We start from the raw sequence: 23,014 nt of genomic DNA on the forward strand, positions 1-23,014 counted from the left end.
TAGTAGTTTGATTGTGATCACTCCTTAGTTTTTATCATCCAAAGAAAGGGAACATTATACGATTTGTGCTGCACAATTGTAGAAATTTGAAGTAGCTTTTGATAGTTTGTCACATATAATATTTAGTGAAAAATGAGAAGAAATCTTTGTTCTCCAAGTTGCACAGAAATATTTCAGCACCAAAAATAAAAAAAATAAAAAAAAGAGCTAATTATGCTTTCTAGTATTTACAAGCGATTTCATTCCTTCTGTGCTCCATGGGACGCCTCAGTTAGTTAGCTTATACAGATTTAATTTAATCTAATTTAATCATTTTTTAACTTAATTTAGTATACCTTCCAAGTTTAGATGAAGTCATATATTGGAAAATACTGCTTTTACAAATTTGGACCAGCATGAAGATTTAATTAATATTGCCGGCACCAACCAATTGGAAGAATAATTAACAACTCATTAGAGGAAATACAAACAAACAAGATCCATGGGCATGCTGAGTTGTTGAACTAATTAATAAGATAATATAATTATTATAATGAGACAAAACAAAAAATAGAAAATGGAAGTGAAAGCCTAATCGTAATTAAGCCAAGGATCATAACAGACACTCATATGTGGTTAATTTTGAGTTGGTAAGAAAATAGAATATTATGTTAACAATTCTTATTGGTACTTTTCAACTTTGCTTCTTTCGTCCCCGGGAAAGTAATTTGCTTCTTTCTCCTTCTTGTTGCAACAAATTATTTATTTGCTAATTCCCATCAACGTCATATAATTATGAGATAGGAGTTCAAAAGAAAGGAAAGAAAGAATCAATATTTGTTTTTCTTTCTCCATCTCCACAATTACGTTTCTGTTTTCTTGAAATATATTAGGCTTGGCTGCACTGTTCATATATACTAAATAAATTAAATATCAACACAGTATTATATTACTGCAGACACATCAAAATCACATTTCCTAAACGTAATGCGACATTAATGTGCAATTAGCTTTCATTAATACAAAAAATTGTTTTCGCCTTTCGGATAATAAGTATGATTAAGACCACTAATCAGAAATCAATGTGAACATCTAAACAAAGTCTACAACATATTTCTCGGAAAAAAAATGATGGGATATAATCAAAACTGTCATTGAATGATTAGGACGTCCAAACTCGAATGAAGCCCTTAAGGAAGGATCAATCTTCAATCTTCAATCTTCATTCTGTTGCACCCACCAAGTATGAACACGCATAAACAAGCCTTATAAGCAAATATCAATAAGACAAATCCTTCACCATAAATTAATTAACCCAATAACGAGTAGTTGGAGCATTCTTCTGTCATTTGATGATAAGTGTCACAGTTGTCAAGTTACTTTGGGCAGAGTTGATTAATAAAAACATCAGTCTTCAGAAATGAAATTTCTGTTTGTTCTCTCTTTATTTTATTTTATTTTTGTTCCTTTAAATGCAAATAGCAACAAGTTTAAGATTGAAAGTTTTCTGATCAAATTTGGTGCAAAAGAAGTAAGACAAATGAACCAATAGCTACAATTATCTATCTAATCGTTGGAAGCAAAGCATGGACGTCCATCAGAAAGCGAATCAAAAAAGATAAATGCCATAAATTCTACAATGCTTATCAGTACATTTTACATCCATAATTTGGAGAGAATGTTGAGTAAAAGAATATAGATGAAAAAATATATCATAAATCTCCGGCTCAACTACGTGCTTCAACTGCAGTTGCAACGTTCCAAACATCTCAATGCTCCACGGTATTTACAAAATGAAACGAAGAAAAGAGAAATTGATTGAACAAACCAAAGCAAAGAAGGTAGAGACTATGCTCATATATGTTGTAAACGGGGGAGAAACATACAAAAGGCTTGTCCGTGTTCTATATAATCCCGTGTCAAGAACCAATCACAAGTCCCTCCCTCGAAATATTGGTCACGCGTAAGACGGCTTGCGCACTGAGGGGAGAGAGTTTTGACAGACAGAAGTTCTCCCAAGACCCCATCTCTGGATGCTCAGATACCGCCACTGACGAGAGATCGTAAAATTTCTGATAAACAGTTTGCAGCTCAAGCAGGAGGCTTCGAGCAGCCTCCCTGGATTCAGGAAGCTGGTCACTGAGCTGGGATGCAGCTGTCTGAATTAATTTGTCAATTCCATATGCTTTAATCCCTTCTACACCCTATTAACAAGCCGATGACACGTATAAAAAGAAAAGCAAACTGATAATTGGCATCAAGTAACAAGAAGATTCATAAAATCTAATGGTAACACTATCTTGTTCTTTGAGTGAATATTAATGCATGTTATCGTTTTAAGCCAAGTGCAAAAAGATTCACAGCAGAACTGGGGAGTTTGCAGCACCATATGATCAAAGGACAACTTTTGTCCACAGATGCCAAAGCTTAAAGGAAATTCCCGAAAAACAATTAGACAGGTTAATATCTAAATAAGGTTTATACTAATCTCTCACATTTTCTCCGGCTGCAGAGTACATTATAATGGAGCTAGATTAGCAACCGATTATAAGAATATAATCATGAATGGAATCAAGAATTACACCAAACATCATTGGAAGATAGAGCCCTGTGAAGTTTGAGACGAAGAAGGAGGAGAAGGAGGAGGAGGAGGAGGTCGTCCAGCAAAGAGATTAGCAGATGAAAGAAGTTCGTCCAGCAAAGAGATTAGCAAATGAAAGAAGTTCGTCCAGCAAAGAGATTAGCAAATGAATGCATGTAATGTTGTTTCCTTACCAGTCGTGGAACACTTCGACAGAAGCACATCGATGCCTTTGCCCGAATTCTAGGATTCCTGTTCTTAAGATATGGTTGCAACTTTGGTAACAACAGGATGGGGGAAAGCCAAGTTGTCATTGAGACCAAAGCTTTCTCGGCTGCTTCACAAACAAATCTCTTGTCTTGTGAAGACTTGAGAAGTAGTTGAACTAGCTGCATCCATCACATTTAAACACCATTGAGGAAAAGAAAAGCAGAAAATTAATCGAACATAAGGATAAGAATCTTTGATTTAGAACATGATAACAAAATGTGGCTAAAATTTACAGAATAGTATTTACCAGAGGGTCTAATGATTCAATCATAAGATCATTATAAGCATTGAAAATGTCTGCAGATGTCATGATTGCGGTTTTACAAACTGCACTTCTTGGATTCTTCAGGGACTTCACCACAAGTGAGATAACATCTCCCCTGTTTATCAAAATTAGAGAGATAATCATAAAAGATGAAAGAAGAAATTCAAATGAAACTCTTTTTTACGCAAAATATCCTAAATAAATCTGAACTTACAGCAGTTCAAGCATGGCTTCCTTGTGAAACAGACATAATCGACGTACATTGTTAAGTGCTTCACACACGAGGACCCAATCTTTTGAGTCTAGTCCAGCTAAGAGTGTCTGATAGATGAAAGGAAATGAATATGTCATAACAATACTGAGAGCTATAAATCAGAATTTCTGGGTTTAATCATAAGACAGAATGAATGCTCAAGTTAAGGCCAAGGACCATAAAAAAATAGAAAAGCTCCTGTCCCAGTTCCGAAAGCTAATACCTTAAGACTTGTGTCAACATCTTCTACATCATTCAAGTTCTCTGACTCGATGTACTCTACTTCTAAATTTGCAATCTCTGCTCCAGAATTAACAGTTTCACCGCCATTAACTGAGTTTTTCTTCTGCCCTTCTTCAATATTTCCATTAGTATTGCTAACTACAGACTTAGCAATATTTCCTTTACTGGAGTTTTCATTCCTCCTCTCAGATCCAGGTATGGCATTAAGATCTTTCAGAGCTTTCTCTGACATCACTACCAGCCTCAAAGTCTGAATCAAAAAACAACGCACAGCATGAAAAATCCAAATGTTTAACAACAGAGCAACAAAAAATAAACATAAATTTCACGCTCAGGTTAAACCAACTAAAATGCACCAATTTTATAAGACCAATTATCTCTGACTATAGATCCAACAGTAAATATTATTTTGTGCATGTCGCATGGCTAGCTATATTGATTCCTAGATAGTCTAAAAAGCATACAAGACTATCTTATTCAGTTTCTGCTGCAAATACCAAATATTCGTAAGTAACAACTTAGTTGATGTCTACTTAGCAACTCCACAAAGGTTGCAACTAGATGTAAGCACTAGTTTAACCAGAGTGTCATCCGTCACTATTATAAAGCAGAAGACCAAAGTACATGTGCAGTAGCTGCAAGTGGTTTGCACGTATTTCTCTTTTTTCTGAACTGCTAGTTCCCTCAGAACACCCTCTCCACTTGATACAATTACATCAAGAAAAAACCATATCCGTAATCTCTATTGTTCCATCTTATGCATAAAATAGCTGACATTGACTTCCTAACATTTATTATCGTTTCCTGCTTTTTCTTCCTTCCACTCGATATGGCCTCCTCGAACTTTTAGTAAAAGGACAATACATTTATACCCCAAAACCAAAATATCACAAACAGATTCCACCACTTACATTCTAAAATGTTTCACAAGGCATTACATCCACACATATCCCGTAGCCTTCTTAGCCAAAGGAAAATAAAATACATAAGAAAGGTCCCCACATACCTTCTACATATAATTACAACCCTTTCCTACTTAAAATTAAGAGCTCCAACTCAAAATGCTCTGGAGAATCACAACACCCAGAACCTATTACCCAATGAACTACGCGATACACATATCAGATATTCATAATAGTGACAATGTGGGTTTATAATCGGCATATTGCACATGAAGCACCGGAATGCTTTGGTGAACATCAAATAACATGCCCATTTTTAAATCATCGAAACAACAAAGTGCCACATACTAATGCTGTAAATGGAATACAATCTTTTGATCTTTTCTCTCTTCCTCAAAAACCCAGTACGAAAAAATCCCTAAAATCGGAAGGAAAACAAAAAAAAAATGATAAAAATAGAAAATTTGTCCTACCTACCTACCTTATAGCTAAAATGGAGCAAGCAAGAACATCACACAAACAAAACAAATCAGCAAACTGAAACCAAGAAAGATCTAGCGGTTCAAGAAGTGAAAATCAGACCGAAGAATGAATAAATTAAAGAAACAAAGAAACAAAAGAAGAGAGGCATATTGCAAGAGAATGAAGCAAATTGCAGGATCTTGCCCTACACTGTGTACGGATCGTCATCATTTTCAAAAAAAAAAAAAAATTCACACCTTTGAATCCAGTTCCACAATTTCAAGAACAGATTTGAACTTCAGCCAAAAAAAAATAACAGTACTAGCGAAATTATATACACACATACATATATATATATATAGAGAGAGAGAGAAAGTACCAGAGAGAAGCGAAGAGAAGTAGTGTCGGCAAAAAGAGCGAGGGAAAATCACGATCAACAGCGAAGCTTTGCTCTGATTCTGATTTATATATAAAACAAGAATAAAAATTAATTTTTTTTTTTTTAAATAATACTTCACTGTCTGTGGGAAATGAACGGACTCGTTCTGACCTATATATACGAGAAACAAAAGTCCGTAACCGGCGAGACTGGTTTTACTCAACATTATACGACGCCGTTTTATTACTTCTTCCATTATATTATTTATATTTAATGTATTTAATAATATGGGTAAGACTAAAATCCGCCCTGAGCCGGCAGGTACCGGATAATTGCATTGCATGTGATCGTCATCCTCCCTTTACAAATGGGCATTTAATTTTGTCATAGATTTCGCTTCCTAACTGCCCATGGATTTGCCTTTATTACCCAAAATACCACTGACTTTGACTCGTCAAATTTCTCTCTCTCTCTCTTTTTTTTTTTTTTTTCCCTGTTCGGAAATTCTCGAAAATGGTAGAATAAATAAAAGGGAAAATGTCTCGGATATCGAAGGCTCCTCTGACGCTCCAACACAAGAAAATGAAACTCAACTATCTTTCCCTCTCATCTCTCTCTCTCTCTCTTAATTTGATGACGTATTTTTGGAAACGAAATGATGCCCTGTCAATTTGCTTACAATTAGAATGCTTGATTAAGGATGGATTAAGGGTGGATTAGTTGTGGTCAAAGACTTTTTAGAATTAGAAGTGGAGTGTAAAAATCAAGCACAGCTGTCCGAATTGATTGAAGAATTTTTTTTTTAAATCTTTGGTGAGCGTACCAAAAAAAAATTTATTTCTGCAGTATGATCTTCTACCGATAATGTACCATAAACAGTTTCGAATAAAAAATCTAACGGTTTAAAAATAAAAACATATCGTTAATGCTAGATTTTAATGATCTCAACATAATTTAAACAATATTAAAAAAATAATAATATAGTTATAAATCTGAAAATATCATAAAATTTATTTGAAATTTAGGCGTACATTAAAGTGGATAAAGAAAGATTACCTCTTCTAATAGACAGCAAAAAACGTCATCTACGGTCGCCAAAATCCATTAATGGGCGGCCAAAATCAATGAAGAACTTGCAAACATGAGGAAGAATGGCAAGAGGTGCTCTTAAGCTCCTCCCCATCGCCACACCCCAAAAAACCCCAACAAGCACACCAAAAACAAAAGGGTGGCTCCCAATATAGAAAATGAAAAATGAGGGTATTTGGCTTTAACCAATATTTAATTAGAGAGGGTATTTAGTCTAATGGGTTAATCAAATATTATGAGATAGAATGAGTTTAAATGCTTCAAGCGAGTTAATAAAATAAGTGTTCATCCTATTATGGACCGATATTTAACATACATGCACGTATTAGTTCACATTAACACAATTGTTTATAAAATATTTTAATTAAATACAAAATGAATCATAAAAATATTTCAACAGTAAATTCTTTTTTCTTTCATATTCTATCGTTCAAATCTTCATAATTATTTTTTTTTATTTTTCTAATTTTTGGTCCAAACAAGACGGGGTCAAATTAGCAAGTTGACGAGTGACCCTATGATTGGGGACATCGGACAAAGTGTCACTTGGCTCCATATCCATACAATTTCAGGAGCTTGGCCTCTAACAGCAACGACACGGGTTACCAATAATCCAATCCAATGTCGGTGCGGCGCGGTGCCCCTTGCTTTCTTAATTTATTTTGCTTAGGGGGGCCTGTATTATATAGAGTATTAAAGTATATTGATATCCAATTGCCTTACAGTATTCCAATTGTGAAAACCTACAACAAAGTTGTTTATAAGTTTAGTTAATTGTCCCGTGGTAATATATATAGAGTTATTTTATTGTGTCTTTAGTTTCCCAACACCATGGCAAGGCACTCCTAAGTAACACTACTCGTAGTAACTAATGTCATGTTAAATCGGAGATGATGAGTAGGTTTGTATATTATTCTTTAAGAAAGGTTAACACGTCATTTCGACGTATCAGTTCACCTCATCTATTAAAGAGAACTCGACGTCGAGTTTAGTAGAAGCACTCGGATTCATATACTCTTTTTTTATGTCTTTTTTTGTGTCCTTTTAATAATAATATGTCACGTAATGACTTTTTGATTGATGTGTCATAATATTACTAGAGAGATATAAAAAGAGACCGGAATAAAGAGACACAAGATTTGGTTCTCATAACAAGAGATTACATAATATAATAAAAGGTAAATGTAATATCATTTTTACTTGGAGAAACTGTTACATAAAAAATAGGTACACATAATAGCCACGATCGGATGGGAAGGAAAAAAAAGAAAAAGAAAAAAAAGAGTATTTATGTTTAAAGGAAGATTCATATTTGTGCTTTAAATTAGTTTCTAGCATTACTTACCATTCATACCGTCGTATATTCAACTAAATAATAAGAAACGATAACTGCAGAATCATACTTAGAAGTGTCGACTTACTCTAGTTGATTTGAAGCCCCTACGCTTGGAGCCGGATGAAGCTTAACACCCCAAGACAGAACTGGTCTTTTCGACTTCTGTATCATATCATCCAAAAAAATTAATAACCATTAGGTAATTCTAGTCATATAATTATAAAATCAAGAACAAGTATCCTCAACATAAACAAGCAACTGTACGAATGGTCTCTATCAAAATTTCTATTAATGATGAAGACTTTATCAAAAATTAGTTGTGATTGAATATGAATTGTGTTATGGGGGAAAATATGGGGGACACGTGGAGGGAGGACAACATGACACATGGCCTTAATCTCTCCTCGCAAAGCAACAACCCTCGACGTCTGAGACCCCCTTCCCTTCCGTCGTTAAGAGCCCGAGTAAGAAGCCCGACTTGGGGCGTCGATTTCATCTGACGTCGACAGGTCGTACCATCGACCTTACAACATAGAAATCTACCGCCAAGAAGAACAATTGGGCTAAACAACACTGGCGACGAGATGAATGCTCCTTAGGGGAAAGCCTGACGTGGCAAGCTGCATAAGGGATGTCCGCAGTACAGGCATTAAAATGCAAACCCTTAAACCGCCCCTACGGGGGACAGAAAAGGGTTACAGCTGTGCACAGAGCCGTAATGTGAGACTAATTGGCTGAGTGAACAGTGCGCAAGAAGTGATTAGTGGGCTACGGGCTGGGCCTAGAAAGACATACCACTTGAGTGCCTGTTCAGCCTACAGGAGAAAATCCCTCCAACGAAGGAAGCTCGGCTATAAAAGGAGAGAAACCTCATATGGAAAAGAGGTTGATCTTTCTTGAGAAAAGAAAGAACAAGAGAGCAATTTGTAAATTGTAACAATCTCAAAAGGAATAAAAAACTACAGTAGATGTAGCTCTTCATTTTATAAGAGTTAACCACTATAAACCTTGTGCATTTTCCTACTTTAAGTATTTTTTCTTATATTGCTCACTACACAAAAAATACCACAAACACCTTCGGCACAAAACCTTTACATATAATTTCAATTAAAGTCGGTAATCTGACGGGAAATCTGAAGGTAACTCGGCTTGTTTTGTTGACGAAAATTCACCGTCAACAGATTGCGAAGCTAAATAATCAAATTATTAACACTTTCAAATGACTTTATTATTATTTGCATTGTTGTTTTTTCCGATCATATTTTACAGTTCAAGCCCATTCAATAATAAGTTGCTAGACTCGTAATCCTATCTGGCCCCGCTATTCATGCATGTCAAACAAGGCCTTTGATAGGAATCTGTTTCTATCCTCTTCTTATTTGAGTTAACAATTAACACTAGAAACAAGCAACTTCTATTACTAAAATAGGAACCATTCTTCTGAGTTTAAAGCTTTGTATTTTTTTCAACTAATTACAAATTTACGTGTCAATTTTAAAACTTACAGATTATAACACAGTCTCCAACAATCGGATTTTCATTTCCGTTGTTGGGTATGTTTAGTAAGAGAGAGAGATAGAGGAAGAGAGGGAGGTGGAGAGTGAAAATGAATATCTTGTTTGATAAGAAAGAGAAGGAGGAGAGGAGAGATGGAGAGAGAGCTCCATACTCACTATTTTGAATCATTCCATCTAATCTACTTAAAATTACGAAAATGACTTTTTTACCTTTTAAGAATAAGATATATAGTATATTAATTAAACAAAAAATTATCATTTATCATTTTAACTTTCATTATTCATATCAAACAATTTATAGAGCGCGTTTGGAACTAATTTTAAAATAATTTTATTTTTTGTATGAAAATGAAAACGTTTTCAATCTCAGATAAAAAATATTTTTAAAAATGCGTTTAGTAGTTTGATCTAAAAATTATTTTCAGTATAAAAAAACTCATTAATATATATATATATCTCTTTATGTGCTCGAGAGAGGAAAAAATGAAAACAAAAAATAAAAAATGACTAAAAATTATTTTTTATTTATCTCTCATTTTATACTAAATAAAAAAATTATTTTTATTTTTATTTTTTATTTTTATTGTGTCAAATGACGTTTTAGAAACGTTTTCATTTTTTCTTTCTCGAAAAATATAAAAAATAAAACATGATCAATTCTAATTACAACCATAATTTTCTCTATCTCTCACATTTTTCATCACTCCAACCATCTTGTCCCTTTCTCTTTTTTATCTCTTTCCATTCCTTCCTCCTCTCTATCTCCCTAAGCCTAAAAACTCATGTGCTGTGGCTTGTTATATTACGTGTTATTGTTCGGCTTTTCGACTGAAAAAAATTGTACTATTTTTTTGGGTTGGATTGGGTTTGGTTTGCCTTTTGCCTACGGGAACCGCAAACCCCACTCCATCAAGACTTACGACTCCTCCTAACAGCTCCACGTGTCCTCTTATTAAGGTTAGCCCAAATACAACACATGCGTATAATTTTCGTATATAAACATTACATACGATACCCACTACTGCTCAAAAGTAATTAATTACTTTAAAATTTAATTAATTAATTTCATTAAAAAAGGAAAAAAAAAAGAAAAAGAAAAATCAGAAACTGTCAGTTAGTCACAGGCCCTTCGATACGGTCCTCTTTCGGTCCCATTACTGTTTTCTTTTTCGCTTTGCCTCTCTCTCTCTTTCTCTCTCTCGAACCCAAACCCAAACCCAAACCCAAACGGCCAAACCCAAAACACGCGAACTCGGAAAAACAAAAAGAGACCAGACCTGTTTCCTTTCTTCTCTTTCTATTCTCTTCTTCGTGAAATCTCAGCCCTCCGATCTTCGCATTTCTCAAATCTCTGGAAACCCCTCTGAACAATGGTACGAGTTCCACGCCGGAAGAACTCGCCGACCTCGAACTCCGTACCCTGCCAACTCGGATGATGGAACTCACCGATTCAAGCAGCGACGAACTCAGAGACCGCCCTAGACCCCCCGCCCGCTCCGTCCTCGGCATCGATCTCAATGAGATCCCTTCCCCCGCTGAAACCCTCGCCGATTCCTTCGACGTCGTCCGCTCCTTCCACGACAACCCCTCGCCGCCTCCCGGAGGCCCCGCCGGCGTCCCCTCTGCCGCCGGACCCTCGCCCTGCGCCGCCTGCGGCAAGCCCGAGGACCGCGGCTGCGTCGTTGTCTGCGACGCCTGTGAGCGCGGCTTCCATCTCTCCTGCGCGCGAATGTGGGGCTCTCCCGTCGCGATTCACGAGGAGTGGCTCTGCGGCGAGTGCGTTTGCAGCGGGGTCAAGAGCAAGCGCTGGCCCCTCGGGGCGAAGAAGCGCCTCCTCGATATGAACTCCTCGCCGCCTAGTGACCCCGATGGAGACGCCGAGGCGACCGACGACGTGCTCGATTTGAGGTACCAAACACTCTTCCACGTTTGCATTTTGAAGCAGTTGTTAGATTCAGCTTAATTTAGCTTTTAGTAGCTCAAAGTTAAGTATTCTAGTCGAGACAAATTAAAATAGGATAAAACTATCATTTGATTTTGCCTCAGGAAGCCAAATTAGTAGTAATTTTCTTGTTTAGTTTTGATTTGAAGCTGTAGAGTTGGTTAGATTCAAGTAACTGAGTTTATAGTAGCTCAAAGTTTAGTACTTTAGTTGGGACAAAGTTAGATATGTGTGTGTGTGTGTGTGTAAGATTAACGATCAAGTGATTATTCCTTTTGAAGACGAATTACTGAAGTAATGACTATTCTGTTTAGTTTGGATATGCAACTTGCAAGTGTGGGTAGTGGCCTTGCGTTGCCATTGCATGTCGTGTTATTTTTGCACTTTCTTTGGGCTGCTAAATTTCCTTATCGTTATCATCTTTTAATATAACAAGTTTCTTTATTGTGTTCCTACTTTTGCATGGTTGCATTCTCTGTCAAACAATGTTGCATAACTCAATCTGATCTCATGTTTTCAACTAGCGGGCTTGAATTTTGCTGGTTGAGTTTTATTTTTAGTGTAGTTTTAGTAGAAAACTATGTTCTCTCTTCTTATTAATGGATTTTATTTTTAAAGATAGGATTTTTAGTCTTGTGCATCTTTGGTGTGGGATTAGTCGGATGGATTATTCTGCTTATTTATTTTATTTTATTTATATAATAAGGTTATATAAATATATTAGTTTGTTTTAAAAAAAGACGATTATATGTTGTTTTTATTTGGTAATTATTATTATTATTTTTCGGATTGTTTTAACTTTAAATTTCATTAATTTGAATTTTCAGGGAATATGATTCCGTCTTTTCTGCTATCATTTTATTTTAAATTGGAGTTTTACTAGGATAAGGCTCAATACACGATTTTTGCATAGACTGCATAATCTTGTTTCTTTCCCCTTTGCATGCACCAATACCTAGGCTCTAGAACTCTTGTAAGGTTCCACTCATCATGGTGTGGGTCTGTTGCAGAAATCTTGAGTTTAGCCTTCTTTTCCACCCTTTGAGGAAACGAAATACGACAAATTGAAAATAGGGAACGCATGCTATTGTGCCTTACTACATATATTTACTAATTTCTGGAGTTGTTCTTGCATGTAGGGTTTAACTATGCCATATGTGTTCTCAATTTGTCATTCTTGCTTTTTTATTTTTTATTTTTACATTTAACTGGCTATGGACCTAATAATTTCTTGAAATGCTTTTTGATCATTGTAGTTACCCTTTTATATTTATTTTTGGTTTTAGAAAGCACTCTTCGGGTGGTAATTCTTTTGGTGGCAATCCATTTGGTGCCCCAGTGACATATTCAAACTTTTTGTGTGCGGGAAATGGATTTGGCTTTCAAAATGGTTCTGGAGTTCTAACACACTCAGGATTTGAAGATATATTGCATCGTGCACATGCTATTGGCAGAAGCTTTGAGGAAGTAGATTTGAGTTTTCCTCTGGGAAGGTGTAGAAGTAGTAACAATACAGCTATTAGATTGCAATCTCGGAGTCCAAGTGAGATATTTTTGCAGGCTCTTAGAGATTTCGTTTCTGAAAGGCATGGTGAACTGGAAGAAGGTTGGCGTGTAGAATTTAAACAATCTGTGGGCAGTTGTGAATTGTATGCAGTTTATTGTGCTCCTGATGGGAAGACATTTGACTCAGTTTATGAAGTTGCACGCTACCTTGGCTTGATTTCTAAGTACAATTCTAAGGAACCTGAAATAAAAAGTGAGGGTTGTTTTTCTACACTGGAAAGGACACACTTGCCGAGAAAAAGAAAGGCAAGAAGATCTGGAATCACCAACGGATTTTCTGAAAATAAGGAAACTTCAATTGGCTGTTATTTTATGGAGCTTCCATCCAATGGTCTAGGTATGGAGGTCTGTTCTAGTACTTTTGACAACAATGGACAACATACAGAGGCTGCGGCATGTGACAGTAGTCTCTCTGAGTCTGAGAAAAATAAAGTAAGTTATATGTTATTGCTATTGTGATTTCGTGACCATAATATTTTTTTCCTCTTTGATTTATGATAGCTAAGCAATGTGCTGATATTGGTCGTTTAGTGTTGTCTTTCCTTCTGCTATTTTTCCAATGCGTGATTCTGTATGCATTTTACACTTTTATTTCAGGAGCGACTCCCTTTGCAGTTTGAAGATTTTTTCCTCCTTTCTTTGGGTAAAGTCGACACAAGGCCTTCTTATCATGATGTGAACTTTATCTGGCCTATAGGTTTTAAATCCTGCTGGCATGATAGGATTACTGGTTCTCTTTTTATATGTCAAGTATTGGATGGTGGTGATTGTGGACCTGTTTTTAAAGTCAAGAGGTTATCATGCTCTTCTTTGCCGATTCCAAACAGTTCAACTGTCCTCTTTAGAAATCTTGTTGGGCAGTTCTCGAGCCCAATGGATGAAGAAACTGATGAGATGACTTGTGATAATGAAGACACTATCCAGATGATTCTTTCTGATCCTTGTCCACCTATGGAAAATGATGTTTTATCTTGTCTTAAAAGTTGTTCTAGTGGTGGTAGTGACGCTCAAAAATCAAATAAATTGCAGCATGAAGCTTGTTCGATTCATGAAAACACTGAAAATGTTTTATCTTGTGAAATGAATTTGATAGATGATATTGGTGAGTTTTCAGTAGAAGAGAGCTCTTCAGCTTTGGCCTGGAAAATGGTCTCACAAAAAATTATTAATGCTTGTTCTGAAATCCTTAAACGGAAAGGCACATTTAAATTTTTTTGCAAGCATCTGGGAAACGATGGTGGCTTTCCCAACTGTGTTATAGATAATGAATACAGCAAGGGAAACTATTGTTGTTCATTAGACAAATTTTCAAGTTCACCCGATTCTTTTGGCATCCCATCAACAATTCAGGCTGATAAACAGGCGGAGACTTTTTATGATGCACTTGCAAGATGGCTAGATCAAGATAGATTTGGACTAGATGTGGATTTTGTTCAAGAGATTTTAGAACAGCTTCCTGAGATCCAATCCTGTTCAAAATATCAAACACATAGTGAGAGAAGTTCTGATTCTTCATCAATAACCATTGGGAATGGGCTTCTAGTGCTCAAGAAGAGAGGTGGGCCAGAATGCAAGGAAGAAGATATGAATGGTTTATTTAGGAGATCCAAGAAAGCCAAGTTGGTCGAAGGTCAAGTCATGGATGATCATTGTCGTCCTCTTGGGAAGCAGTTGTGCTCGAGGGTTCCCTCTGAACTTGTTGGTGATGTATATCAGGTATGGTCATGTGGCTTACGAGTAGTTTTAAAGTTATGACAATGCTTTCACATTCCAAATTGTTATATAGGATTTGCCATTTACTGCTTTCTCTCATATGTAATCAGGTTTGGGAATCGTTATGGCGTTTTAACGAAATTTTGGGTTTGAAAGAGCCTTTGTCCTTGGAACAACTTGAAGAGGAACTTATTAACCCTTGGGTTGATAACTCAGAACTTCTCGAAAGGTTTGAGAAGGAGATTCGTGGAAGTCAAGCTTTAAATTCCAATAGAACTGATTGTACAGGTGGTAAAACGATATCCTCTAGTTGCGAGTCTGATTTGGCAGTTTCTAGAGACAATCCCCATGCGTTTATTCAAATGACAACGGGAGCAATGAAGGAAGCAGCTCAAACTAAACTTGCATCTATTACGTACAACAGATGTTCTGGTGTGGCTTTGACAAAGGCACACAACTCACTGCTAAGAGTGCTAATAGGCGAGCTGCAGTCCAAGGTTGCTGCACTTGTAGATCCAAATTTTGACTCTGGGGAGTCTAAATCCAAGAGGGGAAGGAGGAAAGACGTTGATAGCTCTGTTTCCATGAAAAGAACTAAGCTCAACATACTCCCCATCAATGAACTTACTTGGCCAGAATTAGCACGGAGATACATCTTGGCTGTGTTGTCCATGGATGGTAATCTCGACTCTGCTGAGATCACTGCCCGTGAAAGTGGTAAGGTGTTTCGTTGTTTGCAAGGTGATGGTGGAGTGCTTTGTGGCTCACTTACTGGAGTGGCCGGGATGGAAGCTGATGCACTGGTAAGATTCACCCTTGTTCCTTTTTTGTTGCTGGTGTTTCAATTTACTCCCTTGGTTCTTGATTTGTGCAATAGAAACTGAAAAAGTTTATGAAATGCGAATTAATGCCCTTTTTCTCTTTCTGCTTTTTGCTTCAGTTGCTTGCAGAGGCTACAAAACAAATTTTTGGTTCAGTGGACAGAGAAAACGATGTTCTTACTTTGGAGGAGGAAGGGTCTGATGTAACTAGTGCTTCTGAAAAGAACTCAGTGAATGATGGTAACATCCCAGAGTGGGCAAAGGTGCTAGAACCTGTTAGAAAGCTTCCCACCAACGTGGGAACTAGAATCAGAAAGTGCGTTTATGAGGCTTTGGAGAAGGATCCACCAGAATGGGCAAGGAAAGTATTGCAGCACTCAATCAGTAAGGAAGTCTATAAAGGAAATGCATCAGGACCAACAAAGGTGCTGTTCTCAGTATCTTTTCTTTTTATACACTACGTGTATATTTTCTTTTTTCGTGCTTTTGGTATTGTTGGTTGATTGGAAGTTTGCACATCTTTTTCTCAGTCGGCTTAGGTTGTTGAGTTGGCTTGACAGTTTGCTAATCATGGTGATTTGTTTTTATATTTTTATACTTGTGTGAAACTTTGGATGTTTAATATTGGTGCTTAACATGGGTTTCTAGTCTTTTTCTCTTTTTTACTGTTTGGATTATCCAGAGGACCAGATCTTTTATTATAATTTTCTCCATTCTTGTTTAAATATGAAGAAGTGTGTACGATTCTGAATTAAATATTCTTTCTTGCTGATTGAACAGAAAGCTGTTCTTTCAGTGCTAGCAGATGTGTGTGGTGGTGAAGGATTGCTGCCAAAACCTGATAAACGGAAGAAAAGGAAGATTGTTATCTCTACGTCCGATGTTATTATGAAACAATGTCGCATTGTTTTACGCAATGCTGCTGCTGCAGATGATTCAAAAGTTTTCTGCAATTTGCTCGGAAGAAAGTTGATAAATTCAAGCGATAATGATGATGAGGGACTTTTGGGTTCCCCAGCAATGGTTTCCAGGCCTTTGGATTTCAGGACTATTGATTTGAGATTAGCTGCTGGGGCCTATGGTGGTTCGCATGAGGCTTTTCTTGAAGATGTTAGGGAGGTCTGTTTATTATTTTCCAAGTGGTTTCATTAGTAAAAGTTTTTATGCTCTTAGTTTTTTTCCCCTCCAATTCATGCTCTGTCTCTTTAATGTTCCGGTAAATCTTTTCTATAAGTACGGTATTGTTATCATGTACTTTGTGTTGCTGTGACCTTGCAGTTATGGAGTATTGTACGCAATGCTTTTGGAGATCAGCCTGATTTGGTTGAGTTGGCTGAGACTTTATCGCAAAACTTTGAGTCCTTGTATGAGAATGAGGTTCATACTTCCTGGTCCCTTTATTTTTCTCTCTCCAGGTCTTGCTATTGTGCTCTTAATTGTTGTCTTAGTGCCTATTTGGTTATTGCAGTGCAGATTTATAATTGGTAACTCGTTGATGAAGGTTCCATGATGTGAAGGGTGTAAAAGGGTCTAATTTGAAATGTAATGACAAAAAATAGGCGTCACGTTTATTTTGGAAATGGGATAGGGTAGGGCTGGGTGCACGGGGGCTGACTGACAAACTAATAGAATAAGAATTTGTTCAGCATCTATCTATCGGCAATCTGTTGTGCTAAATTTCTACAATTCTCATCGTATCCTGTTACTTGTGTTATTTGCGGTACTAATCTACAAATCTGGGTTATGGGAACCAGGATATCACATTCCCCATGGACCTGACACATACCAGTGTTAGTCATGTGTGCATGTATACATAAGGCATCACATAGTGATTTTAAGGGTAGTGTGGTCGAGAACAGCCAAGTTGTTCTTATATTAATCTTCATTGAAGTTTGTGTGCTCTCTTTTCTCCAGACATGCGTGTATATGGAGCTATTCATTATGTATTCCATTCACGAGCTTGTCTTTTATTATTATTATTATTATTATTAGTTCTATTATTATTATTATTATTATTATCGTCATCATCATTATTGTTATTATTATTTCTACAAAACCCTATCATTCTTAGTCTGGTTAAGTTGTTTTTATTGTTTCCAATGCAGGTCATTTCTCTTGTCGGTAAATTTTCAGAGCTTGCGAAGTTACAATGCTTGAATGCAGAAATGAGGAAGGAAATAGATTATTTACTTTCTTCCACAAATGTGATTCCCAAGGCCCCTTGGGATGAGGGAGTCTGTAAAGTATGTGGCATTGATAGAGATGATGACAGCGTTCTGTTGTGTGATACTTGTGATGCTGAGTATCATACTTATTGTTTGAATCCTCCTCTTTTAAGGATTCCAGAAGGAAATTGGTATTGTCCTTCTTGTGTTGTTGGCAGACGCACGGTTCAAGATGTGCCAGAAAATGTTCAGGTGATTAGGCAACGCTCAGGTAAAAAATATCAGGGAGAAGTTACTCGTGTTTACTTGGAAGCACTTGCGCATTTAGCAACAAAAATGGAAGAAAAAGAGTATTGGGAATTCTCTGTGGATGAGGTTTGTCTATGGACCCCTATATACTTATTCTTTTCATGGTAATGGTGGTTATTTCAACATTGAGCTGGTATTCATTGCATGTAACAACACTCATCTTGCCATATAAACAATATTAATTAGCTGTGAATAAAAACTAGATTAGACAGTGTTAGGATCCTGGTTGAGTCCCACATTGCTAAAGTATGGGCTTAGCATATGGGTTTATAACCACTTGGGCACCCTCTCCCTACAAGCTAGCTTTTGGGGATGAGTTCTACCCAAGGGTTATAACAATTGGTATCAGAGCATGCTCCTCCTCAGGCCCACGTTGCGGAAGGGGCGACCTGGGGAGGGGCGACTTGGAAAGGCCAGAGTGGGCCATCCAGAGTGGGCCGCCGTAGACGTCGGTGTCGGAAGCGTGGTGGTATGTTAGGATCCTAGTTGAGTCCTATATTGCTAAAGTATGGGCTTAACATATGGGTTTATAACCACTTGGGCACCCTCTCCTTACAAGCTAGCTTTTGGGGATGAGTTCTACCTAAGGGTTATAATAGATAGTCTCAACGTTAAGCTGGTTTTACATGGGGAAGCACTGGTATTTGACGTCAGCACTGATAAGTATAGTACGAAAAGAGAACTTCATTGAAAAGAACTAAGCTTAATTAATTAACCTTGGACAGTCTCAACATTAAGCTGGCTTCACAAGAACAATTACCATATTCCCTTTTCACAACGTCCTCTTTTGGCACTTTTGGTACCTGAAACATTTACATGGAGAAACATTCTCAAATGCGTGTCATTTATATATTATAATCTCTTTTTGTGGTTTAGGAAAAAACTTTTGTGCTGACATGATTGAACTAATATGTGCAAATCACATACATCGGATGACGGAATAAGTCTGCTAGTCTTTAATGAACTTATTGTTGCCTTGTTCATTGTCTTTTATGAATTTATTGCTTCACTTATCATCTATCTCAATGTTGTATTATGTTAACGATTGTGTTTTTTATTTTTTATTTTTTTTTTGGGTGCAGAGGAGCTTCCTCATGAAGTTTTTATGTGATGAATTGCTTAACTCAGCCATCATACGTCAACACCTTGAGCAGTGTGCTGATACTTCGACAGAGTTACAGCAGAAATTACGTGCCCTTTTTGTAGAATGGAAAATTCTCAAGTCCAGAGAAGAAATCTTAGTTGCTAGAGCTGCAAAGCATGACCCGAATATACTCAATTCACTTGGAGCAGTTGGAATAAGGGAATCATTGTTTTCAAACCATAACAAAGGTCAAACACCAGCTTTGAGCGATAGGTCTAACTGCTGTGGCATGTCAACAGATGATCTATCAACACTTGGGGGTGGTCGAGAAGCAATTGAGCCAAGTGGTCTTGATAGAAGCTCATCCGCCACTGATTCTCAGTCTAATTGTCAAAATCCTTTAGATACTGAAGATCAGTTAAAAGATGCCCATGCTTCTGTTGAGGAGAGCAATACAGTGCTAAATGAAGCTGACGCATCTTGCGGAGCAATCTGTTCCACAGGTAACCCGCATGAATCTGTGGGAAAGGATAGTTCTTCTACCCTTAAACCTGTAGGTCAGCATGGACATTCTAACGCTTCTGATGTGAGGAGCACCATAGGTCAAAGTGTTCCTGCCGCTACTGTAAACGAGTTACAAGGCCACCATGTTGAGTTGAAATCTGTTAAGAATGACATTACAATCCTGGAAGAGTCAATTACTAGTGTAGAATCAGAGCTCTTGAAGGTATCTGTTCGGAGGGAGTTTTTGGGTAGTGATTTTGTGGGTTGCTTGTACTGGGTTTCCGGCACGCCAACTGGGTCTTCTTGTATCATTGTTGACCGAAGTGCAGCATTGCGGAGTGGGAAAAAGATGAACAATTTCCAAAGACCAGTCGGGAAGAGTTCAGTTTTGCAATGTTCTATCCAATCTGTTCCAATTCAGTGTGAACGAAATAGTGTTGTTGCTTCTGATTCACCTTGGGTGTCTTATCAAACTGATGGAGATATCGATCAACTTGTTAGTTGTCTAAAGACCAATGATACAAAGGAAAGAGAGCTGAAAGAATCTATTTTGCACTGGCAGAAGCTGAGGTTCCAAGAGTTTCAGAAAAATAAAATCAGAGGTCAGGCCGAGTGTGCAGCTTTCGCAGCATCCATTAGTGGTGAAAAAGCCACATTTTCTGATGGTCTTGTAACCAGGGCTGCCAATTTGCTGGAGAAGAGATATGGTCCATGTAATCAGTTGGAAACCACTGACATCTTAAAAAAGAGGGGGAAAAAGGCTAGATTAACTGATGACAATAAGATGTACCGTTGCGAATGCTTAGAACTCATTTGGCCTTGTAGACACCATTGCCTCTCTTGCCACAGAACCTTTTTCAATGATATTGAACTTGAAGGGCATAATGAAGGTAAATGCAATTCAGTTGCACTGGCCCAGGAGAAGCGCAAAGAAATAAGTGATTCTTCAAAAGCTAAAGACAGTCTGAAATCCGATGCTAATCGTGAAGACTCTACAGGAGAAATGAGCCGGGTTGAAATTCCAAAAACTGGTTTTTCTGAGCTTAGTGCTAAGTTGATTAAGTTTCAGGATGAAGGGTTGTCATGCCCATATGACTTTGAGGAGATCTGTTCCAAGTTCGTGACAAAAGATTCGTGCAAGGATCTGGTACAGGAAATAGGTCTTATTGGTTCAAAGGGTGTTCCGTCATTTGTCTCATCAATGTCTCCTTGTCTTGATGATTCCACACTAGCTCTAATTTCTCCTCAGAAAGATGTGGGTGCACAAGGTGGTGGCTCTGAGGCTGCTGAAAGGCCTGTTTCCCTAGGAACTGGTACTATAACTATTGCTGGTTGGGACATTCTATCTGATAGATCTCCAAAAAGATCTGCTATGAAAGAAATTAATGCGGTAAAATCCCAAAGACTGACATTGGGGTATATAGAACAAAGAGAAGGGATACGCTGTTCGGGTAGTCATTCATCAGAAATGGGGGCTACTCGCTGCTGTGTGGTTCCGCAGTTTTCTTTGAGGCCGTTGGTGGGTAAAGTTTCTCAGATTTATAGGAGACTCAAAATCAATCTTCTCGATATGGATGCTGCGCTACCTGAAGAAGCTTTAAGACCATCAAAATCGCATTTGGGAAGGAGATGGGCATGGCGTGCATTTGTTAAATCTGCAACAACAATATATGAGGTTCATCTCATTCCTTTTATTGTGTATCTAAATTTTTTGGGGTTTTCTAAAACTTCTGCGAGATTCTTACTTTGGCTTTGTCTCTGCTCGTGAACTTCTCCTGATATGAAAATTTCCTCTCGTGTTCATCTCTTTAATGCCTTTTCTTTTTCGTGTTTAACATTATTTCACCTGGAAGCTGAAAATTAGGATTTTGATGGACATGTATTTGTTTGCTTGTACGCTTTCAAATTTTTGTCATAATATGCTCAAAAAATTATGCCTTGAATAGGACTTATTTTCTATTTTTCAATGTTAATGCTTTCCCCTTCACTTGTGGATCTGATAAAATTGCAACTTTTACGTATTGTTCTCAGATGGTTCAAGCGACAATTGTATTGGAAGACATGATTAAGACAGAGTACCTAAAGAATGAATGGTGGTATTGGTCATCATTTTCTGCCGCTGCAAGAACTTCAACCATGTCTTCCCTTGCCCTGCGAATATACTCCCTTGATGCCGCCATAATCTATGAGAAGATCTCGTCCGAGTCAGATCCAACAGATAAATCGGAGCCCAGTAACCTATCTGAACAGAAGCCAGTACCCGTTATCGATCTGACGGAAAAAACCAAGATAACCAGGAGATCTAACAAGAAGAGGAAGGAACCAGAGGGTTGATTCTTGAATTCAAAGCCAATGGAGTTTATCCGAGTGGCCACATGCAGTGGTTGGCGTGTGCAATGGAAATGGAAGATAATCATTGATTCCCATGTTGAAATTATTGGTTGAAAATGGACGACTGGGACAAGTTGGATTGTTTAGGGTCACTGCTGCTGCTACTAATGCTGCTGAATCATGTACGTGTACATAGAGGTAAAGCTGACATCTAACTTGGAGGCTGGATTTGGAAGCAGAGATTATATTTTTTTTTTCTGCTTGAAGGGGTTGGAGCGCCGGGACCGATTTGCTGTATTACATATGCAGATGCATCCAATTTTGGACTGATTTCTGCCTTTCATAATTGTTTGATTAGAAAGCAAGATGCAATGGAAATTGATATAAGCGAGATCCATATGCATATACGGAGTAATGTAAAATGGAAAAAAAAAAAAAAAAAAGGAAATAGTATCGAAGCTGATCAGGGTTAGGCAATATTTCATTCTTTACACATCTCACTCTTCCTCTAGATCATGCCGTTCCGACCTCTCTGAGATACATGTAATAGGCATGCAAAGATGTTTTAGAACTGAATCATGCCGCTCTTTATCTCTTACCCTTGATTGGATTCTAAAGTGGCTTTTGTCTAGTGTTGTCATTGCTTTGAAAATCTGACACAAGTTAGTTAAAGACTTAGCCTAGAACATAGGTCAATCTTTCTAGGACCGAGGAATTATGTTCTTGAAGTAGTTAGATTCTCCCGTGTAACAATAGTAAACAGGTCTTCATGGTTATAGGTCTCTCTTAACATAATCTGCCAGTTTTGTGCTCAAGTTGCATACTGTTAACGAATTGAATTGCATACCTTTTGCATCATATATTATCGGTGCCTTTTCATTAAAATTTCCTCTTTGAATTAATAGGGACTAATCGGTTTCAGATTGTGAATAGTCCCCCGTAATCTCAATACTTTCTTAATGGTAGTGACTAGCTTTTGAGATACGGTTATTCTCATGAAATGCTACGTGCCAGTTCTCAATTGGGCCCTACACAAAAGTCTATTTGATGCTAAAATCGTAGTCTCCTGAAACCACTTTTATTGGGCAATTATATTTGTATAAAGCAGGGAATGCGTTTTCAATAGAAGTATGCCACTGGAACATAGGACAGGACAAAGAGGCGATAAAGAAGTGGGGCAGAGTGCGAAGGACAAATTCTAATGGGGTTTTAATAGCAGGTTGGAACTTGGAAGTGGGTTCCTGACGTGGGGTCACAACCAAGCACATGAAGTGTTTTCTCCGAGTGGCATTGTGGGCCCACC

General features: G+C 37.5%; 2 protein-coding genes across 2 annotated transcripts; one reads left to right on the forward strand and one right to left on the reverse strand.

Annotated features, from left to right (window-relative positions):
• Nucleotides 1-1,588: 1,588 nt before the first annotated feature.
• Nucleotides 1,589-5,465, reverse strand: LOC21391786. The gene is made up of 6 exons (XM_010113457.2): nucleotides 5,335-5,465; nucleotides 3,572-3,841; nucleotides 3,310-3,416; nucleotides 3,078-3,210; nucleotides 2,755-2,949; nucleotides 1,589-2,183 (listed from the first exon to the last, which is right to left on the reverse strand). Exons 2-6 carry the CDS (start codon nucleotides 3,821-3,823, stop codon nucleotides 1,899-1,901), a joined length of 972 nt encoding a protein of 323 aa, XP_010111759.1. The 5' UTR covers nucleotides 3,824-3,841; nucleotides 5,335-5,465; the 3' UTR covers nucleotides 1,589-1,898.
• A 5,047-nt stretch (nucleotides 5,466-10,512) lies between these two features.
• LOC21391787 (methyl-CpG-binding domain-containing protein 9) lies at nucleotides 10,513-22,154 on the forward strand. The gene is made up of 10 exons (XM_024175638.1): nucleotides 10,513-11,184; nucleotides 12,505-13,216; nucleotides 13,382-14,500; nucleotides 14,608-15,300; nucleotides 15,438-15,743; nucleotides 16,099-16,437; nucleotides 16,597-16,695; nucleotides 17,424-17,858; nucleotides 18,875-21,055; nucleotides 21,412-22,154. The coding sequence occupies exons 1-10, from the start codon at nucleotides 10,709-10,711 to the stop codon at nucleotides 21,712-21,714; spliced, it is 6,663 nt and encodes a 2,220-aa protein (XP_024031406.1). The 5' UTR covers nucleotides 10,513-10,708; the 3' UTR covers nucleotides 21,715-22,154.
• Nucleotides 22,155-23,014: the final 860 nt, after the last annotated feature.

Source organism: Morus notabilis, unplaced genomic scaffold (genome assembly GCF_000414095.1).
Source record: "Morus notabilis unplaced genomic scaffold, ASM41409v2 Scaffold1008, whole genome shotgun sequence".
Lineage (NCBI taxonomy): Eukaryota > Viridiplantae > Streptophyta > Magnoliopsida > Rosales > Moraceae > Morus > Morus notabilis.

What these genes read in the sequence shown, in the direction of transcription:
- LOC21391787 (XM_024175638.1), top strand. Translation starts at nt 10,709, where the DNA reads ATGATGGAACTCACCGATTCAAGCAGCGACGAACTCAGAGACCGCCCT. An exon ending in GACGACGTGCTCGATTTGAG is followed by an intron (nt 11,185 to 12,504) that starts GTACCAAACACT and finishes TTTTGGTTTTAG; the next exon opens with AAAGCACTCTTCGGGTGGTA. An exon ending in TTCTTGAAGATGTTAGGGAG is followed by an intron (nt 16,438 to 16,596) that starts GTCTGTTTATTA and finishes GTGACCTTGCAG; the next exon opens with TTATGGAGTATTGTACGCAA.
- LOC21391786 (XM_010113457.2), bottom strand. Translation starts at nt 3,823, where the DNA reads ATGTCAGAGAAAGCTCTGAAAGATCTTAATGCCATACCTGGATCTGAG. An exon ending in GAAGCCATGCTTGAACTGCT is followed by an intron (nt 3,211 to 3,309) that starts GTAAGTTCAGAT and finishes TTTGATAAACAG; the next exon opens with GGGAGATGTTATCTCACTTG. An exon ending in TTGAATCATTAGACCCTCTG is followed by an intron (nt 2,950 to 3,077) that starts GTAAATACTATT and finishes TGATGGATGCAG; the next exon opens with CTAGTTCAACTACTTCTCAA.